The 20,519-nt window shown below is 43.1% G+C and overlaps 1 protein-coding gene across 3 annotated transcripts in view; it reads right to left on the bottom strand.

Annotated features, from left to right (window-relative positions):
* TMEM132B (transmembrane protein 132B) overlaps nt 1-20,519 on the bottom strand; it is a 364,403-nt gene that overhangs the window by 12,573 nt on the left and 331,311 nt on the right. For all 3 annotated transcript variants that reach the window (XM_014598576.3, XM_059713428.1, XM_059713427.1), the window contains one exon: nt 6,577-6,782. In XM_014598576.3, the coding sequence (XP_014454062.2) occupies nt 6,577-6,782 (206 nt within the window). The remainder of the gene's footprint in view (nt 1-6,576; nt 6,783-20,519) is intronic.

Genomic DNA, 20,519 nt, shown 5'->3' with positions numbered 1-20,519 from the left:
CATGGTCCCTATAGAGTCTTAACTTCTTAAGGTGTTTTAGGCAGCCTAAAATCCTTCCTTAAGCAGTGAACTCATTTTCTTTTTAAGACACATCCTCTCGAATATAAGCTTCATATTTCCCCCCCCCCCCGGTCACCTCTGAGGTTATAGTAAGCCTTGTGCTTTGGATATCTCTCCAAATCCTGCTCATCCATATTTCTTGCTGCTTTACATACTTACTTAGAAGATCTTTGCTTTTCTGGAGTGCACCAAGTTTGCCAGAATTACATTTAATTTACATTTCAGACGGATAAAGCCCTTGCCAGAGAACAGACTTAAAACAGCAGCCTATTATAATGGTGCCTGCTAGCACTGATATAATCAGCGATCTGTCAGCTATTCTATTACATATCTTCTCTATGAGTGGTTTAAGCTTGTCCATTTTAATTTAAATTGTACTGAAACTAGGCATTCAGGTTCTCAGGCCAGATGCAAATTTTCTGTTTAAAAAACAGCTAAATCAGTTTAGCTGGTTTTTGAACGGGAAATACCCATTAAAAAAGAAAATTCGCTCATTTTTAAAGGCAATTTACAACACCTTGGATGAGAGAAAAATCTCTGTTAAGCGCAAAACTTTAAGCTAGGAGTAGTTGATTTGCGTAAAACTACAAAAAGCTGCGGCACATCTCAACCCATTGTTTCTGCCAGAACGGCAGTGGGTTGCGTTCGCTGATCTGGAAAATAAAACCCTATAAAACTCTCAAAAGGCCTTTCTACATGGGAAGTTAAATCAGTTAACTAAGGGTGCCTGTAGACATGCTGGGAGGCTGCTCTGATGCGCTGTAATTACAGTGAGCCAGAGCAGATTCGATTAATCGAGTCTACTGGAGCATGGCAATTATCTTGCTCAAGTCAGCCTCCGTGTCTCGTGTATCGGCTTCAAAATGGTGGTGGGGGTGCTTTATCTGAAGTTCATCGAATGAGCTTTAGTTCAAGTGCCCCTACTGCCATTTTGAAGCGCGGGGATGTGGATACATGAGATACGGTGGCACTTTAATTTGAGCGACTCTCAGAGCCACTCTTATTAAAGTGCCTCCCCCCCCGGCGGAGCACGTGTAAAAGTGCTCTAAGGGTGTGGGTTTGAAGTGTGCCAACATGCATTAAAAACCTCTGTGTGGAAGTTGTTAGCTGAAAGTAAAGTGGTCCTCATTCACTTTCAGTTCATTTTCTTTGGAAGACCAGTTTACTTCCAAAATATACCATTCAAGTAGCATTTACTGTGCTTTTAACTAACACATTTTAAATCCACTTTAGCTAATTCAGCTTACCTGACCTGAGTGTTCCCATGTAGACATGACAGAAGTAGTTCATATTGTATAAAGAATGATCAGCTACAATAACCTGTAGTTTACAAATTTCACCTTCTTTGTATAAAACTGTCTTTCTATCATAGACATTAGGCTGGAAGGGACTTCACAAGATCATTGGGTCCAGCTCCCTGCCCAAGGGGCAAGAAATCAGCTGGGGTCAGATCATCCCAGCAAGTTAAGCATCCAAGTGTTTCTTAAAGGTATCCAGAGAAGGTGCTTGTGCCTGCAGGAGCTCACCGTGCCCCTCCAGCCTCCGGGGGCACGCAGCATTCATGCTTCTAGCAATTTGTGACCATTAGACCTTGTCTTCCCATGGGGTGCCCTGGTGAACAGATGTTCTCCCAGTTCCTAATGCACACCCCTTATATACTTACAGGCTGCCACCAAGGCACCCCTGAGCCTTCGCTTCTCCAGACTGAAGAGTCCCAAGGCTCTCAGCCTGTCCTCATACGGCCTATTCTCTTGACCTCTAACCATGCACGTGGCCCTCCTTTGGACTCTCTCAAACTTCTCCACATCCTTTCTAAAGTGTGGAGCCCAGAATTGGATGCAGCACTCCAGCTGCACCCTCACCAAGGCCGAGTAAAGCAGAAGGATGACTTCTTGGGTCTTGCTTGAGATGTATTGGTAGATGCAAGCCAGAGTTTTATTTGCTTTGCCAGCTGTGGCATTGCATTGGTGGCTCATGTTCATCTTGTGGTCAGTCATGACCCCCAAGTCTGTTTCAGTCGTGGTGCTAGCGTGTGTACCTATAAGTATGATGTGGGTTTTTTCCTCCCGAGGTGGAGCACCTTGCATTTCTCAGTGTTTGAATGTCATCAGGTTTTGATCTGACCATCTTGTGAACCTATTCATTTTGATCCGATAGCCTTCCATATTCCACTGCTTTTTTTTTTTTATCTTGGATACTGTTCAGTTGGTACTGCTTTAGATCAAATGTCTTGAAGCATATTGTCTTTCACTGAATGAACAGTGGTCTAAGATTTGTGTCTCCTTGGGCACCTCATGAAAATAAGGTGCTATCCTAGTTGGCAAACATTTATTTATATTAAAGAGGGATATTTTAAACTTGTGTCAGGCACCGGCCATGCAATTCTTATTAACGCAACCTGCAGCGACTCGTTCCATGTAAATATCCGTGCATGGGGGTGACATAAGAAATTCAAAAAGATCATTATTTTCCAGACACATAAAGAATCAAAATAAATGTTCTTGTTAGACAATCAGACTGTGCCTGGACCTTTTCTTCACTCTATTATTTGATTTTAATTTAAAAATGTTCTTCTCATTTGCTGATATAGTAGGCTTTTCTACTATTCATTCCATGATTTGACTTGCTATTAGCAAGCTGCTGCTCAGGGACCCCATACAATACATTAGCCATGATCATACACCTATCCAGAGAGCAGATTTTCATTCGGGGAAGCTGACTGTTCATATTAATAGCAGCAAATACCATAGGTTAAATTATTATTCTGCATCTTTCCTATAACATGCTGATAATGCATAGCTCCAAAATTTGCCAGAAAATGAAAACAGAAGTTCACCTTGTATAGGGATTTGTAAGGTAAGCCGTGTTTCGGGGGGGGGGGTGTTGTTCTCTTCTTTTTTTTTTAGCTACAGAAGCAGCATTTTATTCTCCCCTTGTTAGGAGTGACCCAAATCCTGAATTCTTCAGTAAGTTTTCATTCAGTCCCTCTAGCAAAATCAGGGAGTTTCATCAGTACAGACTGAATGAAACATTGCCATTTCCAATCCAAAATGAGGAAAGAATTCAGGATTTGTGCCTAACCGGTCTGCTTCTAAGTTTTCCTTTTATCAAACGGGAGCAAAACTTTCCTACTTCAAAAGAGTGTCGTGAATTTAAACCTATGAATACTTGGGAGGTTCTTAAATATGGGGAAGGAACTAAGCAACAAATATAAAATTGAAAAATCTCTGAGTGAAAAAACTATTAAAAATCGAATATAATACTGCACAATAAAAAAGAACAACTTTAAAGCTTAGGTACACAGCAAATGTCAAAGCTAGCAAAGCTCCTGCTAAATTACCTATTGATTTAAAATGCACCAAAAAAAGAATAAAAAAGAACAAATTAATGTTTCATAAACCCGGGGATAGTTTATTTCTACTCCAAATCTTTCGCAGCCACACATGCATAAACTATTGACACACGCCGCCATAAACAACCAGCTGCATTTTTGTGTAGCAGTACTGCGTCCACACTTTTTTTTTCCTTCCACCCTTCATAGCAAAGTGCTCGCTAAAGATGTGCCAATGGTTCAGATGTAATTTGAGCGGCAGCGAACTCGGATCGTTTGCCAGCTTGCAAACAGTGCAGGCTCTCAGACCATTATCTTTATTTCAGCTGGCCCAATAAATCACAACTAGACACTGGGGGGTAAATTTTCCAGTGCTATGCATGATGGCTTTCAAGTCAAAATGTCCATGATTGTTAACCACAGGTGAATGTCTCACTCACCATGCCTGGTGCTGAAAGTTTGCTCCGATAATACATATCAGCAGTGTAATCCTGCAGCCATTTACTCAAGCAAAATCCCCGTTGGCTCTAGTGGAATTTGTGCCTATGGAAGGACTGCAGCGTCAGGCCTTAAGCAGGCATTAAAGTGTCTCTGCGGACTGCTAAAGCAAATGGAAGTTCTTAAGTGACTCTGGGACTCATTTGGCAGCTGGCACCAGTGCAATTTGTTCGTCATCTAGCACATTTTCTTTCTCCACAAAGAGTAACTTTATCACTGAAATGCAGGAAAGTTTCTCTTATGTCAGATCTCCATTATCTATCCTTTTGACACATCCTGGAGGATTTTGTACATCATTCACACCCAGCTTTCTGGCCCCGCGAACCAGATAAGTGGCATGGGGTCAGTCCACAGGCTGGATTCTGCATAGAGTTCGCATATGGGGTCAGTCTGCGGGTGTGATCAGACCGGCCTGACCCCACGCACCCATGTGTGGCCTCACACTGATATGATGTGGTGTACAGGGCCATGTTATCGAGCCTGTAGGGCTGGCTCTCCATGGGTCTGGATATTTGGCAACAAAGGAACAGCCATTAGTGCTGCCACTGCTCCTCTGCTGCCCAACTTCCAGACCTTCGGGGAGCCCCACGGGCCGAATGACATGGCTCTGCGGGGCGCATCTGGTGTACAGACCAAGGGGTGCAGACCCTGGTTCTAGACCAGACCAAAGATTGATTGTCAGTCCTCTTCTATTGAGCTCATTTGTCAGACAGGCTAGGAAAGACACCCCACTGCCCCTCATTATCAGCCTTTGCTGGTAAGTGCCTTTAGGCTCTTCCTGAGCGAGGCCAACAGAAGGCCCTTTCATTGGAGCTGCGGTGGTGTTTCAGCAGCATGGTATGCTGTTGAAAGAAACTCTTTTTCCTTTGCATCACAAATCTGATCTGGTGTCATGCCATGCTCTCTCAGAATATTTTTCAACGTCTCAAATTCACCAACACAGTCATATTCCTAGAAGTTTTTAATCTAGCTACTGGTATAAACTGTGGCCGTTGCAGCATGGGTGCTCTGAGAAGGGTGAGAAAGGAGAAAAAAAAACCTCAAGAAGCCTTTTTCCTCCTCCACTATTCCACCAGCAGGCTCTTTATCAGAAGATAGTATTTTATGAAACCTCAAAGCTTTCTTGCCTCAGTCAGATCAGCTAAGTAATGCTTCTTTGAGCTCAGCTGTAGAACCCGCTTGTACACAGCTTGATGCATCTTCAAAGGTCCTGCTGCTTTAATGATCATTCAGCTTACCCCTTTTTCACCTGCAAGATTTTACATATGCTCAGGTAGCTCCATCTTTGTGTTGATACAGCTTGTGATTTGAGAGAGAATTTTGGATCTATGCATTATCAGCATGTTAGTAATGATGGTGCTTCATGGTGCATGCCGCTACAATAAGTCAGTACATTGGACACAAGCGTGGACGAAGTTGTAAGTCACTGCAAATGGCTTTTGAGAACATATTCTGAATTGGCTGATCTCAATGGTAAAAAAAAACAAATCTAACAAATCAGCCAGACTAATGGGACAAAGCGAGAGGAACAAGATCATGCAAAGTGCAATTCAGCTGCTTGTTGTGAATTTAGAAATAACTGATTCTGGCTCAAGCAAAATAAGGAGATATTGGGCGAGTCTATTATGGGAGCCTTTTACTGTATTACAGTAATGGAGAAAGGAGGCAGCAGAGGTCGACTGAAATAATCCACAGAAATAAGAACCTCATCTATATTCAGAAAGGTTAAAGAAACTGCACTTGTGTTCTTTAGGCAAAAAGAGATTGAGAGGGGAATCTAATGGAAAATGCCACCTTCACTTCAGAATTTCGTGTAAACGATATAAAAAGCCTTACTGAGCTGCATGCACGTCAAACATAAGGACAAATGAGCAAGGAGCTAAGCTTCCACAGGTGAAATATTGTCCATACACATAACTGCATTCAGAATTTTGCCACTACAATGAAGTATGCAGGTAAATGTCCGTATTTGGATGGCCAACTGTTGGGTTTTTTCTATGCAATACTTTCAACACAGCTGTCCAGTAACGTGTTATTAATTGCAAATAGATAACTAGGAGTAAGGTGCTATTCATTGCATGTAGAGGTAGACTATACATCATTTTTGCAACACCACTGTGAAATACATAAATACTACCTGATTTTATAGGTGGAGAAGCTGAGGCCAGTATTGCAAGTGATTTAACCAACAAGAATCAAACCCAGACTCGGGGATTTGGATCTTGGATTAGAACTCAAGTATTTTAGATACCCAGCCCTCTACTTGGATGTGCATCTTTCCCAATGTGCCTGTGTTTTATCCTGTGTCTTCAAGTGCTCCGTTCAACGTACTTATTGTTGTATGTCTGATGGGTAGGTCCACTTTCCTTCTTCAGAGTAGGCATGCAGCCAGCTTTCACTTAGATGGGGCACAGCAAGTAAAAGCCATATAGAGAGATGTGGACTTCACTTATACACCAATCACGTCCATTAATTCCACTGAGTTTCACAGGATACAACTGAGGACAGTATTTTGCCGACATTTGTCATTGCCCCGAGTGTTAGAATTAAGGTCAAGGCAGGCACTACAATTTATTTGAAAACAAAATGTTCTGGATTCGGAAAAATAACCCATAAATGAATGTACTGCGTTATTGAATCCCAAGCCAAGTGCATGCATTTAGGTCCTGGAATTACTGCCCTCCTACCTTTTATTGGAGCTGACTGGTATCCTCCAGCCTTTGATCTGGCTGAGCTCTGTATCTGAGATCTCTATCTGCAGAGGAAGCCGTGGAACCCACACTGTCACTTCTAGCTGGGTAGTAAAATGCTGGTAAGTGAAGTTAACAATGGTATCCACTTTACTTTTCATCTCCTTGCCATTAACGAAGATGGAGTCGCATCTGTCAGAAACCTTAAAGACAGCAACAAGATTAATTTTAAAAAATGGATAAAAGGTCAAGGAGGAGCAGAGGGGAACGATATAGCGTGCAATGTGAATTATGTGTACCATATTTTGTGGGGTTTCTTTTTTTTTTTTTTTTTTTACTTAGTAGCAAACCGTGAACAACTGACCCCAGGGGAAAATTCTGCGTTCCTCAACGGACACGACTTAAGCGACAAAAATAACATAACGCTGCTACATAACCTACACCAGGCTTTTATACTAGGAAAAATTAAATTCTGCATGAATCAAATGTCATGTGCATTAAATTTTATGTTTACAGCTTAAACATCCAGGAAAAAAATTGAAGCTGTGTGTTAGTAAGAAAGAGACTTTCACAGGATCATAAAACAGAATCCTTCTTTTTTATATGAATAAAGCTCATAAATAAATGTCTTCTAGTGTGGGTCACAGTATGCATTCAGAATTTCAGTGTAAATACAAGCTCTAAGCAGGATTTTTTTCCCCAAATATACACAGGACTAATGCAGTCTCCTAGGGCATGAGTTACAACAGTATAATTTCAAAATCAGTATTGTATAGAATCTATTAGTAACATAAGTCTTTCTTCATCTAGACTGATAGGAGTAAGTACTCTCTACCCACATACAGCTCTTTTGGCTTGAGGATCCATAGGAACTAACCCAAGAGCAGAATCAAGGCCCTGGCTTGCAAACCAGTCCCGGCCACACATATAACTCAGATGGCAAGCAATCTGATGCTAAAGCCATTGTTTTACCCAATATCTGTTGAGGTTGAACCTGGATCCTGACTGGGATCCAAAAAATAATAAATTTGCACATGGTTTTTCAAGAAGAAAAAAGAAAGAAAGATGCAACAGTAGCCAGTGGAGTCAGTGTGTGCTGAACCTCTGCCACATGACCGTGGTGATAATAATTAGTAGCCTCAGCCCACATCAGGTAATTGGGACCAGTAAATAGGCATTGGTCTCTTACTGGCATGTCTTTGTGGCAGATGATACGTTTTGCAGCAACGCAAGACAGAAAGGAAGCTGGGGAGAAATCTTCCCTGGATGAAATCCCTGAATCATTGAATTTGCATGAGGTCAGAATTTCACCCAGGTTAATTTTTGCCCTCCAAACATGTACAATATCCTTGCTGACATTAGTGGACACTGTGCATATGTACCATGAAGGAAAAGGGGCACTCAAAGAATCCACCATAAGAGATTTTAGCATGTCATTTTAACACAAAGGGGGTTTTCTACTTTAAAACGGTGATAACACAGTGTGCAATATTCTTCAGGTTTTCTCTTCCACTTGAAAATATAGTCTTCTGTTGCTAAGAAATTGTTAGATACTGCTGAGCTAGCAGATGCAGAACAATGAAACTACTCATAAAAATCTTTTATCCCAAAGGAACCCACAGTACTTTGCAAGCTATATAGACAATTTTGTTAAAAAGCAACATCTAGGGTAAAGGACAGCAAGCTCATGCAGGTTCATACAGGAAAACACTCAAATGCTGGTAACAAATTGGCTGGACAGAGAGGAGGAAAAAAATGATAGAAACACTGGACCATGTTCTCTGCTACTAATGCCACTGCATGACAATCAAACGATGCCAACAGAAAATATAGTCTATTATTTTCAAATGCATGCCTCAAAGGAATAAAAAGCTATCTTTAAATATAATAAATCACCATTTGGCATTATCCTTCCTATAATGTTATTGCGTTACTGAATTCATATCTATAGGCTGGTAATTATTTAGCAATGCTGTGACCAACAAGGTAAGTGCTTTCTACATCCTCTTTGCAAAAGTGCTGTAATTAATGTTTATCTTGCAAGGGGAGGGTGGGGAATTGGATTTTACAATATTATTTGTAAATGTTATATATAGAAAGTAAAGCAATGACTTTTTTCCAAAGCGGTTTTGGAGATTTCCTTCCTATACCAGTAGTTAGAAAGTAAAAGAATATTTTTTTTTAAATCACAATATTTGATAAGGATCTTTAAATGGACCCCAGGCTCAAATTCACAAAGCGTTCCCATGCATTCAAATAATCTGGAAGAATTCTTCCAGGTTTGTTCTCCTGGTAGACTGCCTGCACAGACATTCAGTCTCCTTACAGAGATTCTCCCAGGAGCCACTTCACTTGGGTTGTTTCCTAGCTAATTTTCTCCCAGAGTGGCCACTTTTACTCTGGGAGAAAAATTATGAACATCTGCATACTTGTGGTTTCTCCTGAGGGAGCCAGGACACTCCCTGGAGAAACTGAACGTCTGTCGGAAATTTACCCAGAGCCACACATGCAGACGTCTGAATGCTGACGCCCTGAAGAGAGCTTGCAGTGCTGACATTGTGCAGCTGGGGAAGGAGGGGTGACCTGGCCTGGCCTGTGCATACATCTCAACATGCTCTGCAGGCTCCCTTAGTCTGCCTGGCAACAGATGGCAGTAATACCTAGTTCTGATTGGCTGACTTAGACTGCCCATGGTTAGCCTGTGGTTTCCTGCAATACAATGTGGGGATTGGGAAGAGGGCGTATCCTGCTCCAAGGTGGGGCAGCAGAGTCCAGCAAGTGACACACTGTCTCCCTTGGGAGTGGGAGGGCGGAGAGGAGGCTGAAAGATGTTCTCTTCTGAGAGAAGCCACAGTATGCACAGACATTTGCTGTCCTAGGAGAAACTCCTGGGAGTGATACAAGTAAAAGGCTACATCACAAATTAGACTCAATGTATCCAAAAGACTTGCTTCTCCCTTTCGTTGAGTTGCAACCATCTTGAATTTTTAAGCACATTAATTAAGACCTTTAATGGGATGAACAGTAGTGATTCTAAATCACAAAACCTGTCTAGGGAGCTTTGTTAGAATCAACACAAGACAGAAATATTTAAGAAAACTCAAAGGAGGACAGATAAACATCAAGACCCAATCACTGGAATAGATAATAAGTGGCATGGCAGGAACCTAAATTTGAGAATATTTTATTCTAGGTGCTTAAAATGACAGCGGGCAGGAAAAGTGCTAAATTAAGGGGGAAAAGGAGGACTTTAATTTTAGTCATAAGAAAATCAGCAGGCTTGGTTTCCAGATTTCAGAGATTTTAAGAACTGAATACACAACGCACGTACACCAGGGTAGCTAACCTTGCACTCTGGTAAATGCAGAATGGATAGACAAGATAAATCCTAACAGCAACTGTACCCAATTCAGTAGAATGACACCTGAAAGACCAGGGTGCTACCAGCTTGCACCACTTAATGGTGCAGTACAGTAACAGAAACTCACAGTCTGCAACCCTGCAACAAGCTGCCCAGCTGTCTACTCCTGGTGTCATTAAGCAGCATACAAAACAGATGTGAATTACACCAATGTAAATGTGCCATGTGGAGGCACCATGGCTAACAGAGCCTATTAGCTGCTCACTGATAGTACCAATTAGTGTCTCCCCATGCTAATTAGCTCATCCACAGCAGGGTATGGCTCTATCTACCCACGCTAATCTAGGGCATTTTTACACGTACAAGCGCCGGGCGCTTTGAAAAGTGCCCGGCACTGTGACACTTGCGGTTGTATTAGTGGTGAAATGCGCATCAGCGCTGAGAAAATGGTGGTGTGCTTTTGAATTAAAATACCTTGGGAGTGCTTTAGTTCAAAAGCACACTGCCACCATTTTCTGCGTGGCATTTCGCCGGTTATACAACTGCACAAGGTGCAACACAGTGCACGTCAGCTCACATGATTAATCGAGTCTGCTCAGAAGCAGCAGCTCTCCGGCATGTCGCCGAACTAAAAGGTATGTGTATAAATGCCCCTAGTGGTCCAGAGCACAGCATACTTGAAGGTGCCCCTGCTTCACACACTTAGTTTACCATGTAGACATGGCTTTAGATTCATCCTCAAGCCCACTGCCTCAGTCGCAGGATGATTTTTGCCTTCATTTTATTATATTCACCTTGCCTGGTACCTTATGCACAAGATACTTTTGAATTGCTGATGAATATCTGAGCTAACAGAAATGCTATCTCCCCATGAATGCTACCTGGCGAGCAGTTTTCTTCTGAAGCTTAAAGCTGCCATATTCCAATCTAAAATGTACAAAACAATGCTAAAGCATTCCACCAATGGCCATTGTCACTTGCCTGACAAAGCCGAGTGAAATTTTAAAATATTTCCCCTATCAAACCATTGGGCAGGATGGCTAGTGATCCACCCAGGTATTTGGGTCAAGTGAAAGTGAGCTGTAATTAACCTTTTGTGGCTCTGCAGAAGGTGGTTGGTTCCAATACTCAGGAGTCATTCTAAAATGCACATTTTTTCCCTGTACAGCTTATCACAGCCGCCTCATTTTAGACTGATAGAGTACTAAAATATCTAGCAATCCAGAAAAGTAGTAGAGAAACCACTGGCTATTTAGGTCACTGGACATTTACTTACAGCTTGATTGAGCAGACGAGTAGTAAAAACTGACAAGGAAATTAAGGGAAATAAACACTTTGGAGTGATGAGTTTTTGTACCTGTAGATGCTGATTTTATTCAGAAGTCTTTACCCTTACTCTCAACTCTCTTTAACTTATGTGGGTCATTTATTAGGAAGGCTGAATCAGATACCGGAAAATACAACTGTGCGAGCAGAGCTAGACAGGAACTTCCCGGTAATATGGGAAAATGCTGATTTGTTGAAACTGAACTTCTCATGCAAACATCACTGCTCTGATGAATGTTCATTGAAACACAGGCAAAATTCCAACACAGCCGTCTAGGGCGTGCGGCAGGCTCTGGCACACAGAGGCTGCTTACAGATGTTAAAAAGAAATGGTGTGTTACTTGAAACTCGGCACATTCCCGCGCCAAGCCCAGCACATGCCCAGAAGAGGCATTGCATTAGTTGAACCTGGTTCACCCAACATCTGTATAGATCAGGAGTTTTAGTAGGGCTTTTCCCCACTTCTGTCCAAGAGCTGATTGCATAGGCAATGCATAGGGAAGGCATGGGAGGGCCCCCATGAGACTGGCCCCCAGCTTCTGCGAGTGGTTGCTGCTCGCCACCCACCCACCCACCCCTTGCTGCCAACACCACCACCGGCATCTGCAGGCTGTTGCCGCTGGCCGCCAACTACAAATGGTGCCCCACGCAGTCTCGGGACGCGCCAGTCATTCATGGCTGATTGAATCAGCTTTGGATAAAAGCAGCAAAATGCCCCGCTGAAGCACCCTATCTATACAGACACTGCAGAGCTGGGTCAAACCAATACGCTGCTTTTTCCAGTAAAGCACATTTTTGGGGATTTATTTTTAATCATCTGTAAGCAGCCAGACAATCTCAGAGCTGGAGACCTCAGGGCTTCCAGCACCTGTAAGATCATCTCAGGTTGATTGTTTTCCCATGACGTGCACAAAATCTGCACAGCTACTAGGGCTGTGAGAAGCTTCAGTCCCTGATTCGATTCGGTGGAGATTCAGCCTGATTTGGTGGCCAAATCTCTGAACCCAAATTGAATCAGAGGAACCTTTAATCTCTCTGAATTGAGTCGGAACCCTCTGAATCAATTCGGAACTACTTCTGGTCCACTTCCAGGTTCACTATCAAGCATGTGGAGGGCCCCCCCACACTCCTGTGGGACGCTCCATGCACCCCAGCATTGCAGAGATCACAAGCCGTGCGGGTACCTCGAGGTGTATAGAAAAAACATTTAAAGCTGCGTCTATGTCCGAATCGTTGATTCTCCGAATCAGCATCAAACCTTCAGATTCGGCCGAATCGAATCAGGGACAGTGATCCAAATCAACTAATCGAATCACTGTCCCCGATTCGGGCCGAATCCAAATCGAATAGGGCCCATTACACACACCCCTAACAGCTACTGGTGGAAATGTTGTGCATGTGAGAGCTAAAGGAAGACCATCACCCAGAGTATCCACTTGCCTAATTTGTTATAAAAGGGGCTTTGGTACGTAATGGGCACGTCTACACGTCACCCTATGTTGCCATCAAGACATGCTATGTTGCCGTAGGACACACTACAGCGATGTAGTGATCATGTGAGTCTACATGCGACTGGCAGCTACTTCGCCAGAGCGGTGCACTCCCCCGTTTTAGTGAAATAGCGGCTAAAACCGTGCGCTGTGCACAGTGCAGTACAGGTGGTTATTGTGCCATGCTTTAGTGCTTCCACAAGGAAGCACTAACGCATGGCACAGTAACAATGTCGCTGTAGGGTGATATGTAGATGCACCCAATGTCAACCAAAAGAACATGAAATGAGAAATACATGAAAATTCAAAAGTTCTCCCCCCCACAAACTGAGGTTGCTATTACAGTTATTCTTTATAAAGTGGGAAGAAACTTATAGTTTGCTTTTCTTTTTGCCTACTTTGCTATAAATCAGTCACCTCAAAGGAGGTAAGCATCCTTATCACCATCCGTATCCTCATTTTAAAAAAAGGGAAACCAAGGCACAGGAAAGTATGACTTGCCCAGAGAAGGACTGGGAACAGAACCAGGTCTCATCTGTTGTACTCCAGTTCTGTAGCCACTAGGCTAGGGGTAGGCTAAATATGGCCTGTGGGCCAGATGTGGCCCACCAGACAATACCATCTTGCCTGCAGAGCCCCTCCACCATACACACACCTACACCCACACCCTCATACCCCTCCCCATACACACATTCACGCCCACCCTGCACAAACACACCTACCTCCCCCATACCCCACCACCCCCTACTATACTCACACCCCACATCTCCCATGCCCCAGCACACACACACACCCACTCCCCACCCACACACCCCACACCCTCCCACATACATCCCCCTATCCCCAACAGACAATATACAAAAGTAAGACTTTATTTTGAGCTATTACATAATTACATCTAAATACACTATACAAAGTGTATATAGATAAATCAGGACAAAAAATATTTTTGAAATTAAATTACAATATGTTATAGTAGATGTTTGATTTTTAGTATATGATTTTTTTTCTGGTTCCAAGATGACAAACTCCTTCCCTTCCCTCCTCCTCCCCAAAAAAGAAGTATTTCTGGGAGCAAGGGGAGGGACTTCCAGTGGCAAAGGTCAGGTCCCAAGATGATGACCAGAGGGAAGGGTATCTGTCAAGGGGCAGGGCTACCCTTGCAACCCTCAGCAGCTCAGCAAAACTCATTAAGCGGCCCTCTAGCTGAAATTATTGGCCACTCCTGCACTAGGCCATGCTGGAGATACCCAGTGGAGGTACTCCCATGAACAACTGGTATGAGCACAATCAAGTAGCTAACTTGATTGCAGTCATGGCATAAAATTCACTTCTGTGCCATGAACCACTTATGACCAGTGGGCACGTCTATGAGACAATTACTGTGCAGTAGCCTAAGAACAGTGTGCAGTAGCATACCAGTCAAAAACTATGCTAACACACTACTGTGCAGTGTTATTAGGCTACTGAGCAGGAAGTGTCACAAAACAACCATGCACTGGTGCTACTGTGCGGTAATTGTAGTTACCACACATTTAGTTAGTACTTCATTAAGGAAGTACTAAAGGAAGTTTAGTACTTCATTAAGGAAGTACTAAACTGAATATGCAGTAACTACTTACCCTCCCGCTGAGGCTTACTCTCAAAATAGGACTTACTTGGAATTTAAATGGTGCCTGTGCTAGCTTTTTGAATGAGTGTTTTACCCAGGGTACATAACCATGGGATTACTGGTGGGATTGCTGGGACAAATGCATCCCTGTTTGTATCCTTTGTTGCTAAACAAGAAAACAAGAGTTTATTACAATTACTGACCGAGACACCAGCATCCCCCTGACCTCTGGTGTATGACCAAGAGAACAGAATGTGATAGGGTTGCACCTTTTAACTATTCTGTAAAGTAGTTCAGTTCAACCATGTGGATACTGTAAAAGAGAACAGGAATGACTGACCAAGCAAATTTCAGACTTGTATGAAAGGTCAGAGGAGCAGTGTATGCTATTGCTTTCCGATGAATGTGTGAGGGATGCAAAACCTCATTATTGTAACTGAGGCTATAAAAAAGAACAATAGTAATGGGATTTTAACGTGAATGGAGAATAGAATAAATGACTCAATCGTGTAATAATCTTAAAGCTGTAATCTTGTGATATTTTCTGAATGCCAGGCTTAACCACCTTTTCTGCAGTATTGTCCCTGGGATTGTCTTGTTAGCCCATTAGGAAGAACTCATTGAGCTACTTCAAACACATTATGTTGCATGATTTGTTTCTGTGCAATGCCTCCTTTCTGCATGACCCTGGCAGTTATATTAAGCTGTTTCTGGCTTGGTTGATTGTGCTTTTTTAATATTAGTATTATATGTTTGTATTAGCAAGCAGTAACTAAAATAAACCCTTTGAGCCCAAGGACTTTGATTAAGAGTTTGGGAATCAGCTGGAGGAAAGAGAGAAGGAATCTTTTCCCCCACCCCTCACCTCCATTCACCAAAGGGAGGGTGCAGAGGAGCCCTCTGAATTCCTGAACCTCCTCTATGGCTTGACCAACTCCCATTCTTCCCTGAGTCATGGCACCTCTTGATCCCCCTTCTGAACAGCCCTATGCACCCACAGCCAGAGCTGGGCAGAAACTGGTGGGATATATGAATGTGTTGAATCTGCACTTGTGAATCTTAAATTAATTTATTTTGAATCAGCTAATGCTAATACAAGTATAAGTTTACTTCGTCAGTCTGGCAGCACTCTCTCCCACACTTGTGGCTGGAGTCATTTATTTAGGAATGGCTTTAACACATATAACAAAAACTTTTGTCAAAACTTTTTCAGAAGTTCACTTTGAGTTTTGTTTTCATTTGTCCGTTTCGTTTCTGGCCACATTAGCATATACTATACACTCTGGTGTCCTGGCATACTATAATAATTTAAATATTTAGTTTATTTTTAAAGCAGAAGCAGCTACTTATTCACGATTATTCATAGCAACTGAAACAGCAGGTACTTTTGGCAAAAAAAAGATTAACCACTGCTCTAATTGGCAGTTGCTCTTAATAATTTCAAAAAGAGACTATTCCCTGACACTAGAAGTACCAGCGCATATTAATACTACTCGCTTCTCAAAAAAGTAATGAAAATATAAAAATTAAAACCATACAATTCAATTTTAAGCAACATTTCAAAATTCCAAAATATTTCCCATTTCTTAAAAGAAGATTTCCAAACAATTCTTTCTGAAACCACCCACTTTTAGAATTTGGCAGATTTCAAAGACATAGAATTGTGTCCCAAACCTTCTTATAGTGAATTATGTCAAAATCTTCCATGAAATAGAAATTCTGAATTTCAAACAGTGCTGCCCATAACCCATAAATAAAACAGAATCATAGGAGGGTTGGAAGAGACATCAGGAGATCATTTAGTCCAAGCCCCTGCTCAAAGCAGGACCATCTCCACCTAGATCATCCCAGCCAAAGCTTTGTCTAGCTGGATCTTAAAAGCCTCGGAGGATGGAGAGTCCACCACCTCTCAGGGTAACCTGTTCCAGACCCTCCTAGTGAGAAAGCGTTTCCTAATATCTAACCTAAACTTCCCTTGCTGCAACTTGAGCCCGTTGCTCCTTGTTCTGTCATCTGCCCCCACCGAGAACAGTCCAGCTCCATCCTCTTTGGAACCTTTTTAGCATTTCCACCTTCAACTGCAGGTCCCACCTGGGAAAGGCAGGTTTAAAGTGCAGTGGACTTCCTCAGGGGCTCTCCTGGTAAAGAATTCCAGGAATGTGATAAGCATGATAAGCATAAGCATGTGATAAGCATAAGCGTTAGGAAAGCCTAGGAAAGAATTCACACCACAGTTCCTCTCCGTTCCCACTTCTGAGGGAATCACTCCTCAGACTCTGCTCCCAGAATGGGGTCAGAACCCCAGCCCCACATGGTCTTGGGCCACAGCTTAGGAAGAAGGCAGGTGGCCAGCACAGAAGACGTCACCTAGGACCCAGAGGCAACAGGTGTAGGAGCTAATGAGGCCATCTGGGGCTCTCAGCGCCTGTCAGCAGCGGCAGGACATGTGGGAGCAAACAGGGGTCTGGATTGGTTCAGACCAACCCAGAGTCCCTTACCTAAGAATGCACCAACCCCAGGATGGGGAAATGGATGCACAGAAAATGCTGGCTCATTGCATTCCTCTCCAGAGATAGAAAACTGAGGGCCAAAGACCTGGATCAGCACAGTTCTCAGGAAGGGTTCCTGACTATCATTCTACTATAAGAGGTCAGGTACCTTTAGGACCTACTCTGGGGTTCACAATGCCCTGGCCCCACCTTACCGAAAGGCTTCAGCCCAGGATGGACCAGCTCACTTTGACTAAACTTGGGCACAGAGCAAACCCTGAAGAGTTTGGGCTGGCTGAGGGAAGACGACCAAGACACACTGCCCACCCAGCCAAGGAAAGGCCTAAAGCAGGCTTGGATATTGCTATTTAAGTTAAGTTAGTTTATGTATTTCTTTATGCGGGCCATACATTGCTGACCCAAAACTGCAGCGGAGCTTGGAGGGTGCAGCCAAGAGACTGACTCCGGGAACACAGTTTTCTTTCTGTTACAGATTCCTTGGCTTGAACAATGAGGCCAGATGCCCACTTCGGCTAGGTGTCCACATCAAGCATTACCAGAAACACCTGAGTGGAAAGAGGAGGAGTGTAGGGGAGGTGGAGCCCCACAGAAGATCGACAGATGGTGCAACTCACACTGGTCTCACCCATCACTCTCTCCAACCAGGTCCCACCTCCTAATACCTTTCTTATGGTTACACCAAGTTGTGGCAGGCAAGATTTGAAAATAAGAGAGTAAGACATCTGCTGAGCATACGCCCCATCCCAATGTAGCTGTTCAGCCTGGGTCCCTCTACAGGCCCCCCTACATGATTGGTTTGCCAGTCAGAGCAAATCAAACTCCATAAGTTATACAGAAGCAGCTAGTAGCCTAAGTGAATTAGTTCTAGCTAATTGTTGTTGATGTATATTTGTTACTGCTGTGTGGATAATTTCCCGGCTGGACTATTGTAACAATCTTTGCTGGTCTGCCAACTTCGGAGCTAGCCAAATTACATCTTACTTTGAATTCTGCAGGTCAGTTGGTCTTTCACTGTTAACATTCTTCTCATGTTACTCAGGTCCTTACATGCAGTCATTGGCTTCTCTGCTTTCTGATATGCCTTCAACCTAATATCCTCCTGACTGGTGTTTAAGGTCCTTTGGATTCTGTATTTCCATTTTGCCTCAGTAAACAGCCTATGTAAAATCTCCATTCCATTTGTTTTGTCTGCATTCCTATTGTTTGCCATCCCAGAGGCTGGGCACGTAGCTTTTTCTGGAAGGATTCTTCACCATGAGAGTTTTGTGCTTGACAAGTTATTCCACTTCAAGTCAAAGCTTAAAACTTATTCCTCTAGTTACCATTCTCCTTAAATTGCTTTGTGTTCTTACTTCAAACACCAAATGCTTTTGCAACAAGAGAAAGTAAAGTACTTTGTCAGTTAAAGGAAGGGATGCTGCCTAAACAAGAAAGAACGGACTAAGAAAGCCACCAGGGCAGCAATATTACCAGACCAAACGGTTTCCTTTGACTCTGAGTGATTGCTATTTTTTTTCCCACTAACTGCAGGCACTTACATTTGTGGTTACCCCATAAAGTCAGAGCTGGATTTTCAGGACTGTTCCCCAGAACTGAATGTATAATGAGGTCTGTTTTTCTAGCCAGGATACTATAAGATTCCTCTAAACCAGGGGTGGGCAAAACGCAGCCCGGGGGCCAGATGCAGCCCGCCAGGCCGTTCTATCTGGCCTGCAGGGCCCCTAAAAAATTTTGAAAATTAATATTTATCTGCCCCTGGTTGCCTGTCATGCAGCCCTCAATGGCTTGCCAAAACTCAGTAAGCAGCCTTCCGCCCAAAGTAATTGCCCACCCTTGCTCTAAACGACATTTGTATCAGGTAGTGAGCAGAAACAACTGTCAAGTGCACAAATGAGGACATGTTTGAGACCTTTTTAAAAAAAGTCAGAATTTGCACAGGGCCCAATGCTGCAACTCCTAATGTGAGTGCTGCTTACTTACTAGAGTAGTCCCATGGGCTTCAATGAAATACCAGCATGCTACATAAGTGAGGGCTGTTGAACCACACTTTTAATCATGCACATTCCCGGGATAATGGGCACTGGCCTAGGTTTAGATTAATATTAATGAACAATCAGTGAGAATTTGCAAAGGTGCACTCAGTTCTCCATCACGCTGGTTAACTCAGAAGACTTTGCAAGCCTCCAGACATAATACCTGGACTGGGCTGGACATTCAATCAGTCTCAGCAGTTTTGGAGCTGCTTTTTCAGCTTCTTTGGGTTAATTCTGGAAAGTACAGCAGATTAGCATGATGGATGGATTCTGTGAGAGGAAGGAACGGAGCTCTTATAAAGCAAGCCCCAAATCCATGACGATTTGTTTAAGAGCAAGTAAAAATATTCTAAAATACCTAGGGGAAAAGAAATAAAAAATATTTTTTTTAAAAGCCCTTTCTAAACGATGCTTTTGAGCATAGACTGTGACTAAAAAAGTAACTTGGCAAACAGAAGAGGCAGAGGACGTCCTATTGTGAGAGACTGCCCTGTCCTTTATCCTCACTGAAATCTCTGCAGAAGGTAATCTTTCTCTGGCCCACAAAAAGTCAAGTTCAAAAAGAAAGCTTAGCTGGAGAAGGGAGTTCTCTTGTTTTTGACAGTTAATCAGCGAAACTAAGTCCTCCGAGAAACCACTTAAGCATATGGTTGAATAAAAGTGTGACTTTAGGGCTACACTTCACTGGGTCACAAGAACAGACTTATTTAACACGTGCTTAAGTATCCCCATGCATATGAAGAATCAGGCCCTCATTTTGAACCAGACTTGGACATGGATAACTAATGGTTCTACTCAAGGATACTACATAGGTATTTCTAAGCATGCAACTCTGCCTTCTGATATACAGCTGCTGAATTGTCCAATAGTAGCCAGGAAGAGTCTAGAGCATGCTAATTTGCTCCATGCAGTTTTAACTGGATGTTACATTTTCCTTTGCTTCCTGTCCTGTGTAAGGTAGCTATGCTGCTATGCAAGCCGAGGTCTTCACCTTACACTAGTGCAGCATAGGAAAAAATGTGTATAGTTGTACATCCGGGCCTATGAGGATGAAAGACACCAAAAATTATTAAAAGATACTGTGCTAGCTTCTGCCATCACACCCTGAGCGGGGATGCAACTTCCACGGATGTCGCCGGGACTCATGTATCTGAGAGCAGATACCCGGCCTGTTTCAAATGCATTTTGTAGAGGCAGTCTGGGAGCCCAGGATCTGGCTCTCCCTGCACTGGCAAAGAAGGTGTGATGGGATCTAATGCACAATCCCACAATCATGCTTCTTGCCACGCACGTGGCACGGCAGGAGGCACAAAATTGTGCAGATCATGCATTAGCTCCCATTGCAGCCTTTACCTGCATGTGTAGAGGGGGCCTTTGTCATGTCTTGCAGGCTTCAGGATTTTCCTGAACAAGATTTTCCATCCCTCCCCCCAGCTGAACATGCGTACTACAATCCGCTCTTTTTTTCCCTGAAAAATCATTTCAGGCAAAAAAAATCCCCACGATATACGAGAAAAAGGGAGACAGGAAACTTCACGCTGAAATGGGGAAGGGCGGAAACAGAAGGTTTATACCATTTTTATGTGCAAAATAGCCTGAACATCTCAT

The sequence above is a fragment of the Alligator mississippiensis genome, chromosome 10, assembly GCF_030867095.1.
Source record: "Alligator mississippiensis isolate rAllMis1 chromosome 10, rAllMis1, whole genome shotgun sequence".
Taxonomy (NCBI): Eukaryota; Metazoa; Chordata; order Crocodylia; family Alligatoridae; genus Alligator; species Alligator mississippiensis.
This window is presented reverse-complemented; position numbering and strand designations above follow the sequence as displayed.